General features: G+C 47.7%; 1 protein-coding gene across 3 annotated transcripts in view; it reads left to right on the forward strand.

Annotated features, from left to right (window-relative positions):
- The window catches only part of disc1 (DISC1 scaffold protein), a 41166-nt gene extending 31570 nt beyond the window's left edge, over positions 1-9596 (forward strand). The window contains exons 11-14 of one of the 3 annotated variants that reach the window (XM_062464406.1): positions 940-1180; positions 2803-2847; positions 4200-4317; positions 7922-9596. In XM_062464406.1, coding sequence (XP_062320390.1) covers positions 940-1180; positions 2803-2847; positions 4200-4317; positions 7922-8100 — 583 coding nt within the window. In that variant the 3' untranslated portion in view covers positions 8101-9596. Of the gene's footprint in view, positions 1-939; positions 1181-2242; positions 2773-2802; positions 2848-4199; positions 4628-7921 lie in introns of those variants that run through there. The other 2 variants (XM_062464404.1, XM_062464405.1) reach the window with 2 other exon arrangements.
- Positions 9597-10757: the final 1161 nt, after the last annotated feature.

The raw sequence follows: 10757 nt of genomic DNA on the forward strand, positions 1-10757 counted from the left end.
AGCAGGACCTGACAGCAGGACCTGACAGCAGGACCTGATCAGGAGGACCTGACAGCAGGACCTGATCAGGAGGACCTGACAGCAGGACCTGACAGCAGGACCTGATCAGGAGGACCTGACAGCAGGACCTGACAGCAGGACCTGATCAGGAGGACCTGACAGCAGGACCTGATCAGGAGGACCTGACAGCAGGACCTGATCAGGAGGACCTGACAGCAGGACCTGACAGCAGGACCTGATCAGGAGGACCTGACAGCAGGACCTGACAGCAGGACCTGATCAGGAGGACCTGACAGCAGGACCTGATCAGGAGGACCTGACAGCAGGACCTGATCAGGAGGACCTGATCAGGAGGACCTGATCAGGAGGACCTGACAGCAGGACCTGACAGCAGGACCTGACAGCAGGACCTGATCAGGAGGACCTGACAGCAGGACCTGATCAGGAGGACCTGACAGCAGGACCTGATCAGGAGGACCTGACAGCAGGACCTGATCAGGAGGACCTGATCAGGAGGACCTGATCAGGAGGACCTGATCAGGAGGGTCAGAAAGTGGAAGAGATGAGAAGGAGCAGAAGTCCTCTTGCCCCCTCCAGCACCTCCAGCCCTCTCCCAGACTCCCAGCTGTGAGCAGGCCCTCTCTCTCACCTCACTGCTTCTCTTTGAAGAACGTCTCTTTGAAGGAAACGCAAGTCTCGCTGCGTGTTCATCTGCGAGTCTATAAGAGAGACAATTTCTTTATTTTGTGTGGGTGTCTGCGAAAGTATAACCTTTTGGGTCTCCAGTTTGATTTCTTCTTTCATGTTGTGCTGAGAGAGAAGAGCAGTGATACTGGGACCAATTACCACAGCAGTCTCAGCAGTAGAATGTCCGCACACTGTCTGTAGTATATGTGCAACTGTCCTGATGTGTGTGTGTGTGTGTGTCCCTCTGCGTAGCTGTGGCTGTCCTGTGCTGGAGCGCGTGTGGGAAGCTGACCTGGAGGCTTGTCACCTGCTCCTACGAGGCCTCCAGCTCCGCAGCCCTGCGTGCAGCGGGATGGAAGGAGAGGACCCCCCCGCCATGGTGGGACAGCCCGCCCCGCAGGGCTCCAAACAGGAGCAGGACTGCGCCATGCTCACCGCCCTGGGGGGGCGCTGGGGCCCCGACGCCAACCTGCAGAACTCTGAGTTCACCAAGGTAACAACTGCAGCCATGTTTCAGAACGCTGTGATGACATACTGTGGTTAATGTGGCTAGTATGGAGGGTGCATATGTAGCTATGAAGCTATGTAGTGCCAGCGATTTACAAACAGCATGCAAATGGATTTGGAATGTTGTTTGGGAAAAAATAATCTGTATTTATAGTAGTTCTTTGCTTATTTATACCGACTCACAGAATCTCCAGCAAGTTATCCTGTTTAATCAGGACAATCATGAAAAAAGCTCAAAGCAAAGAGGATATTTCTATACTGATATTGGCACAACTCTTTTGGGCTGTTTTGTTCTTGATAGATAAAGACCATACTTATAAATGAGGGAATGTGGCTAGTATTGACTGGAATTCTCATCAGCTTGTATCTTAGTCTGATATCATTCATGTGGTCCAGTCTCACCCCAGAGACCAGAGTGTTGGGCCCTGCAGCTGTTGGAGCAGGTGGTCAGGGGAGCTGGTGATCTGGGTGGAATCCATTTCTGGTCTGGGTGTGTCTTCCTCGTACTGCAGATAAAGAAAGTAAGCAGTGTCTCAGTAAGCAGGCGTTTGTGTTTGAGCTCTGGGCTAGTTCCTCCCAGAGTGACCAGAGATTCTCCAGGACCTGACCCACCCTCGTCCACCCACGCTCAGAGGCTGGCCTGCCTGACATGGGTGGAGTTAGGACAGAATTGGTTAATAAAAAGTTCATAATAATGTTAATATATAATGCTCTGTGAGGAGAGCAGGGTTCCAGTTGCTTGTTTAAAGGCAACATTTCTACCACCACAGTGGATCCACATCCATCATGGTTTCATGAAAAGATGTGCTTAAACGGAGACAATAACAAATACTTGTGTCTCTAGGAACATGGATGTTTTCTGTTTAATACTTTCATACTCATCTTCTTTTGTTGTCTACCAATAACTGTTCCTGCGCCTGTCGGCAGCATGCCTTCCTAGCGACTACAGAGACTAACCTTGTCTGGGTCCTCCTCTACTCAGGAATCTAAGACCTGCATGAATCTCTTTTCTTTCTGTTTCCCTGTGCTGTCTGTTCTGTCTCTGAAGCCTGGCTTCTCCTTCTAAACTGTGCCCAGGATACAGGTGAGGCATCACCTCTCTCCTTTCTCCTCCAACTAGACCACCTGGACCACTCTCCAACACACACACACACACACACACACACACTCCGAACCAACCAAACCACACAACAAATCACTGGGATTTTGAAGTGCCTTGTTACTTCTGGCAAGCCAGACAAGGTCATTAATGGTCCTTTTATTTCTAATAAACATTTCATTAAGAATAAGATAATTTTTTATTTTTGCTAAATGTGTTTTCTGCTTAGCCTAAAGCCATAAACAATGCTAGACTTTCATAAGGTAATTACTTGTTCTTGTAGTACAGAATTAACAGCAGGTTGTGAATACAAAATAAAGAGCACAATGCGAGGGCAAGTTCCTTCATTTTCCTCTCGTCAATTCTGGTGATGAATAATTACCCAGGACTCAAAATGATGAGACTGCATACATACAGTACACAGAAGGAATAATTGCACTTTCAATAATTCATGAGGGCATTTATCACTGTGTGACTAAAACAAATGTTTCTTTTTGTTTTGTTTGCAGAAATTGGAGGAGTTTTTGTTCAGCATGGAGTATAATCACCCAGAGGTATGTCTGGAGTCATTAGGTCTCAATTGTAGATCCACTGGTGCAGTCTGGGAATGGTAGTATTGAACCAACACCAGGCTCATCCAGGGCCCTGAGGCCTGATGAACATGACCCCAGTTTAAATATGACCCCTAACACTGAGGTTCACGATCGATCTTTAGGCCCATCTCATCCCAGCGGGTCCCCTGCAGGAGGGGCCTGCAGCTTGCAGGCTCACTAGCTCTTTACGGGGGAGAACATGTGGAATGCTGATTGCTCTGATAAAAGTCCTCTAGCTTCGTAGCTTCCTACATAGCTGTGTGCCAAAGACCTGAAGCTAAACACTAGTCAGGGCTTAGCTGCAGCCTTGATGGAGGTAAGTAGTGCAGTTAGCATGTGCTGGGTGGAGCACAGTGTAGTGATGCATCTCTGCAGGTGCTGTTGTGTTGTTGGTATTCACGCTTGCAGCTGTGTGTTCTCTACAGAACGTGTGTGTGTGTGTGTGTGTGTGTGTGTGAGGTGATTGACTAGTTTATATGTTGAACATACTGTACCAACTTCACATTATTGTATTTAAAAACTAACTTATTTTAAGGGTTCCTAGGTGAAATAATTAAATAATACTTTTTAAATGAAATTATATTTGGCACAATTTCCTTTTTCGGTTGGAGGGAGATAACATTTCCCCTAATAGAGGCCCTAAGGACTGTTCCTCTCTGGTTGGAAAACATTTGTTTGACTGTTTCATCGCCCTATAAAAACATGTTATTTTTTCAGGCCAGGTACCAGAATAGAGCTCAGACAACCACACACTCAAATGCACGCATACACACACACCGTAGGGGCAGGATGTGTCTACCTGCAATGGTGAGTCAGTCTAGACGGTCTCTCTGCTTGTGTGTGTGTGTGATTGAACTGGGGCACAGTGTCCACAGAGGGGTTTGCTCTAATTATCGGCCAGTTTGCCCTCCAACCAGGGCTGGGCTGTATGGCCTCCAACCATACCTAGTGCTCCTCTGCCTCCCAGCCCGTAGCGCTCCCCTCTCCCCCCTCACCCTGCACACACATGTACACACACACACACACACTCATCTCATCATGGAAGCTGCAGGATGGGAAATTATTATACATGATATGGTATTTCAGTGTCTTAATGCTTCACATTTTTTGTTGCTTTCTCTCCCCTCCTTCTTCCTTCAATTGTTTCCACTTCATTTCCCCCTCCTCTCTCCCTCCCCTCACGCCCTCTTCTCTCCCCTCCCACCTCCCCCTCCCCTCTCCCTCCCCTCACCCCCTCCTCTCTCCCTCTCCTCACCCCCTCTTCTCTCCCCTCCCTGCTCTCTCTCCCCTCTCCCTCCCCTCCTCTCCCCCAGGATGGGTGCAGTGAGGCTGCAGACCTGACAGAACAGTGTGAGCTCATTAGTGACAGACTGATGACCTTGGAGGAAGACCTGCAGACAGCCATGCTCAGCCGAGACCAGGCCCTCACCCATATCCTCTCACTGTCACCTTGGTGTCCGTCTGGCCCTGCCGGCCTGCCTGTCTGTCTGTCTGTCTCTGCCTGTCTGTCTGTCTGTCTGTCTGTCTCTGCCTGTCTGTCTGTCTCTGCCTGTCTGTCTGTCTCTGCCTGTCTGTCTGTCTCTGCCTGTCTGTCTGTCTCTGCCTGTCTGTCTGTCTCTGCCTGTCTGTCTGTCTCTGCCTGTCTGTCTGTCTCTGCCTGTCTCTGTCTGTAATGTAACAACAGTTTAATAACAGGGTTTCCCACAGAAAATGTGTTAGTTAAGGTGGTAGGGTGGGGATTGCCGTCATACCGGGGGGGGGGTTACAGTTAGTGCGATATACTAATGCGGGGGGGCTAGTTTGTGCGATATACTAATGCGGGGGGGCTAGTTTGTGCGATATACTAATGCGGGGGGGCTAGTTTGTGCGATATACTAATGCGGGGGGGCTAGTTTGTGCGATATACTAATGCGGGGGGGCTAGTTTGTGCGATATACTAATGCGGGGGGGCTAGTTTGTGCGATATACTAATGCGGGGGGGCTAGTTTGTGCGATATACTAATGCGGGGGGGCTAGTTTGTGCGATATACTAATGCGGGGGGGCTAGTTTGTGCGATATACTAATGCGGGGGGGCTAGTTTGTGCGATATACTAATGCGGGGGGGCTAGTTTGTGCGATATACTAATGCGGGGGGGCTAGTTTGTGCGATAGACTAATGCGTTCTGCAGAGAAGGGAGACTGGCACTTTGGAATGGAACGTAGAAAACTGGACAGAGTAACACGGTGGATAGCACTATTAAAAAAAAACGATGACGTAGTTAAGGCGGCAGGCGTGTGTTGCTTAGGCGGCCGCCTTAACTGCAAAGTGCTGCGGGAAACCCTGAACACTAACAGTATAGCAGTGTAATAGCAGTGCAATAGCAGTGTAATAGTATAATAACAGTGATGACTGTAACAACAGTGCAGAGGTGGCAGAAGTCCACACATCCTTCACTCCAGTAGAAGTACAGATACTAAGATACTAATGTTTAAAAAGACTCTGGTAAAAGTACTGACTGTTTCACTCAAAGTAAAGTAAAGAAGTATGAGCTCTGACATATACTTAAGTAAAAAGTAGTTGAACTTCAGTGGATTGTTAAAGTTATTTTTGACAATATGAACTCCCTCTTTCCCTCCCTCTCTCTTTTTCTACCTCAGCTTTCTCGTATCCTCTGCAGCTAGTCCAGGCAAGGTTACAAGAGGGCTGTTCATGTGGGCTGCCAGTCACCAAGGGCTGAGATTAAGGGAGAGAGACAGGGCCATCGCTGGGGCAGATAGTAGAATGTCACCGCAATGATTCCTCCTGTCATATCTTCCCTTCCCTCCCTCCTTCCCTCCCTCCCTTCCCTCCCTTCCCTCCCTCCTTCCTTCCTTCCCTCCCTCCCTCCCTCCCTCCCTCCCTCCCTCCCTCCCTCCCCAAAAAGGAAATTACAATATCCAAGATAATGATGACTCAAATGAAACTGTTGAAACTGATTACATGTGACAATGCATTATACTCCGTGTTAATTAGTGAGATGATTGGAAATAGATGACTAGTTTTCACCCAGTTTCTTCCCCTCTTTAGTGAGAGTTTATTATGAGGAATGGGGAGGTTCTATTTGGATGTTAAAGATCTGATCTAGACAGAGTGCTATCGTGTTCTGGGACATACAGGACCCTACTGTGAATATATGTCCCAAGTATTTAAAACGGTGATTTGGTTCAGAGCTCTTGTGGTCCTGGCTGTGCTCTTCTGTGTGCGCTGTGTTCCTCCTGGGCTGTCTGGTGTAGAGTGGCATGGTCTGTCATGTGATCAGTGATGGTGTCTCAGCCAGCAGACAAGCTGACAAGGCTGTTCTGGTTCCCTGACTGATGCATGACATCGCATCTGCTCTCACACGCTGGGGAACCAAACACACTTCTCTATCTGCCTGTCTGTCTGTGTCTGCCTGTCTGTCTGTGTGTGTCTGTCTGTGTGTGTCTGTCTGTCTGTCTGTCTGTGTGTGTCTGCTTGTCTGTGTGTGTCTGCCTGTCTGTGTGTGTCTGCCTGTCTGTCTGTGTGTGTCTGCTTGTCTGTGTGTCTGTCTGTCTGTCTGTGTGTGTCTGTCTGTCTGTGTGTGTCTGCCTGTCTGTCTGTCTGTGTGTGTCTGCTTGTCTGTGTGTGTCTGCTTGTCTGTGTGTGTCTGCTTGTCTGTGTGTGTCTGTCTGTCTGTGTGTGTCTGTCTGTCTGTCTGTGTGTGTCTGCCTGTCTGTCTGTCTGTCTGTGTGTGTCTGCTTGTCTGTGTGTGTCTGTCTGTCTGTGTGTGTCTGCCTGTCTGTCTGTCTGTGTGTGTCTGCCTGTCTGTCTGTGTGTGTCTGTGTGTGTCTGTCTGTCTGTGTGTGTCTGTCTGTCTGTGTGTGTCTGCCTGTCTGTCTGTCTGTGTGTGTCTGCTTGTCTGTGTGTGTCTGCTTGTCTGTGTGTGTCTGCCTGTCTGTGTGTGTCTGCCTGTCTGTCTGTGTCTGCCTGTCTGTGTGTGTCTGCCTGTCTGTCTGTGTCTGCCTGTCTGCCTGTCTGTGTGTGTCTGCCTGTCTGTGTCTGCCTGTCTGTCTCTCCTGTTGACCAGTCATGTGTATCATGTGTAGGTCTGAAGTGTACTCTGTGAAAGCGTGACATGCAGACCTGGCCACGGTGACGTTTGTGTTCCTCTTCCTGTGTGTAGTAGCGTGTGCAGACGTGAGGAGGCTAGACAGGCCCTCTTACTCTCCGCCTGGCTCACTTAGGATGTTGTTAGGGATGGGGAGGTTGCCATGGAGACTAGGAGACCAAGCCACTCTTTCTGAAAACCAAGCGATCAGTAAACTGCTCTGTGAGCGAGGTTTGGAAGAGAACTGAGCTAGCCAGGAGAGGGAGAGACGGACCGCCTCTGTAGAGACGCTGTCCCCAAACATCATGTTGATATGGGGGAGTCTGTACGCATGTGGCCCACGCAGCCAGCTCGTCTCCAGGAGACACATGCATTATTCATGACACGCTCTTTACCGGCTGCTTAATTATGAATGAGGACAATCTGTGTCCATTTTGAGAGCAAAACGAGCCATTGGTCCCCATCTGCCGTGAAAGGCTTCTCTTTGATTCACCACTTAAGATGGACACTCCAAACAGTAATTTGGGTCTCTGAGCAGGTTAAACACTCCTTTCACCACAGCCGCTGTCCTTTTCTCTGTGGCCTCATGAATTATTTAGCTGGCCGGGTCTGTATGGGTGGGTCCCCCTGTGGATGAAACGATCTCATGAATAGTGAATTGCATGAAGTTAAATTGAGTATGACTTGATGATTGGGAACCAGTAATCAAAGTTTGGTGGCCCAGTGGAGGAAGATTGATGACTTCATCAGCCTCTAGTCTCTCTGGAGCTGCTATTATCATTAGCCATCGGGGAGCACCTCTTCTTGACACTGGAGTGTGTATCTACTGGAATGTCCTTTTGTGTGTGTGTGTGTGTGTGTGTGTTTGTGGTTCAGGGTGCATGGGGTGTGTTGTTGGGCAGAAGTATGGTCAGAAAATTCCGATGTCTTTCCTTAAGTCCAGCTGCACAGTCATTGGAGGTGGAGGTGAAGGAGGTGAAGGCTGCTCTTCAGAGCATGCTGGTGCAGCTGAAGGGGGAGGAGGAGGAGGAGGAGGAGGAGGGTGATTACATCGTGGAGAACAAAAAGGAGGAGGAAGAGGATGAAGAGGAGGAAGATCAGTACTTCAGTGACAGCTGGGAGATTTGACCCGGGGGTGGAGTGTGTGTTCTGAGCCCTCTGAGGCAGCGGGCTCAGTATCCCCTGACCCAGCCTGGGAGAATGACCTCAGGCCCCAGTTACTGCACACCTGCCCCATCGATCTCCTCACAACAGGCCTCTACACTGGTGCTGAGAAAGAGACACTCACAGACCTTGGACATTTATCCTTATTACATGTGTCCAGTGTACTGGAGCTGACACTCAAAGATAAGTTTTGTTGTTGTCGTCATACTTGGAAGCACAGATATTGTGCCGGAAGACGTCTAACCAGCCGGAACAGCTCCTCAGGCAGCTAACAGGACTGCGTTTGTGTTCTCCTGATGCTCCAGTTAGTCTGGTTACCTCCCTCAGTACTGGGGTTAGTCTGAAAACACTTGCAAGGATTTTATTGTAAAAATAAGGACCAACATGACAATCCAAATGTATGATAGTTCATAGTTTTGCACAGGAACAGAGGTGGGGGTAAATGTTGCCTCGTTGCTTAATTCATTACGACTGGATCATAAACTGTTTAGTTATAGTCCACGATATTCTATGTGGTGCTACAGAGGTGCAAGCTAACCTGAACCCCCTCCTTCCAGTTTGTAGACTGGTGTTGAGACCACATCACTGTCCACAGTGTGTAGACTGGTGTTGAGACCACATCACTGTCCACAGTGTGTAGACTGGTGTTGAGACCACATCACTGTCCACAGTGTGTAGACTGGTGTTGAGACCACATCACTGTCCACAGTGTGTAGACTGGTGTTGAGACCACATCACTGTCCACAGTGTGTAGACTGGTGTTGAGACCACATCACTGTCCACAGTGTGTAGACTGGTGTTGAGACCACATCACTGTCCACAGTGTGTAGACTGGTGTTGAGACCACATCACTGTCCACAGTGTGTAGACTGGTGTTGAGACCACATCACTGTCCACAGTGTGTAGACTGGTGTTGAGACCACATCACTGTCCACAGTGTGTAGACTGGTGTTGAGACCACATCACTGTCCACAGTGTGTAGACTGGTGTTGAGACCACATCACTGTCCACAGGCTTCATTCCAAGTGTGGGGGAAAGAGATGCAATGTTTTTTTATAATTGTGTTGAAAGAAGTCTAGCATGCAGACTCTTGATGTTTTATGCGTTTATCCTGGGAGACTGTGTCATGTGCAGAGAAAAGCTCTTTAATAACTGTTGGATGTTGTCTTACGGCCACAAAAAAGCACTTTTGTTATTTCTTGTCCGTCCTGCTTGTTATAATGAAGTACTGTTGTGTTTTTGTTTCTTGTTATATTGAAGGTTGTGAGAGCACCACTGTGCATCCGGTTTCTCCCACTTTTCTCTCCAACCAGCAGACACCGAGTCTCACACCTATTTATCAATGTTCTGTCTCACCCTTCTTACTGTACGGTTTGGAACCACTGTGTTCTGTTTCATATTTATATACAGTATATATATTGTACGGCCTAACTAAATAAAGTGTGTACCTTTCTGTTGAATATGCTGTCTCTTTGTCCTCATACTGTACTGAGCCACCGTGCAGCTGGAGAGTGGGGCTGTCAGGACCTCAGTGTGGTGGAGGAGGAGGGGGGAGGAGGGAGGGGAGGAGGTAGGGGTGGGGTGGGGAGGAGGGGATGGACCACTGGATTGGTGCCTACTGATGGACAACCCACCAATCAAGATTCAGCAAGCATTGTGACGTCATACCTGGCTTCTGCATCATCAGACATTTTGTTACCCAGATGAAGTATTCCCTGGATCATGAGTTGTGACTTGTGTAAGCTCATGTCAGATGAGTTTAAAACCTCGTCTGACAGGTACAATACAGCACAAGCAGAAGGTGTTTGAACCAGGCTCCCAGCCGAGATCATAGGGAATAATAATAATGGAAAGAATTGTTTATGAACAGATTCAGTCTTATTTTTTAAATAATTATTTAATTACACATTTTCAGCATGCATATAGAGGAAAACACTCAACAGCCACTGCCTTGACTCAGATGGTAGATGACTGGTTCAAGGATATGGAGGAAAGTAAAATAATAGGTGTTGTAATGCTGGATTTTACTGCAGCATTTGATATAATTGATCATGATTTACTGTAAAAAAAAAAAGAAATATTATGGTTTTTCAGGAACCGCATTATTATGGATGGAAAGTTATTTGACAGAGAGAAGACCATTAGTTTACTTTAATGGGAGTTTTTTAGAGGTAAGGGAACATGGCGGGCCTCAAGGAAGTTGTCTTGGGCCGCTCCTCTACAAAATCTTTACCAATGATCTTCCATCTGTTTTAGATAAAGCAAGCATTTCAATGTTTGCTGATGATTCCACTATATATTTAGCAGGAACTGATATTGGTGATTTAAATACAAAACTACAGATAGAGCTACAGTTAGTGGTGGACTGGATAAGGAGTAACAAATTGATTCTCAATGTATCTAAAACTACTTGTTTAGTGGTTGGAACTCCTTTTTCTTTATGTTCCAAACCAAAACTTGAACTCAGCATAGAGAAAAATTTACACCACAAACCGTCAAACAAGTAATTCATGCTTCTTTTTTTTCACACCTTGATTATTTTTCTGTTGTTTGGTCCAGTACCTCAACAATTAATATAAGAAAACTACAAGTGATGCAGAATAAAGCGGCACGTGTGGCTC

The sequence above is a fragment of the Osmerus eperlanus genome, chromosome 6 (assembly GCF_963692335.1).
Source record: "Osmerus eperlanus chromosome 6, fOsmEpe2.1, whole genome shotgun sequence".
NCBI lineage: Eukaryota > Metazoa > Chordata > Actinopteri > Osmeriformes > Osmeridae > Osmerus > Osmerus eperlanus.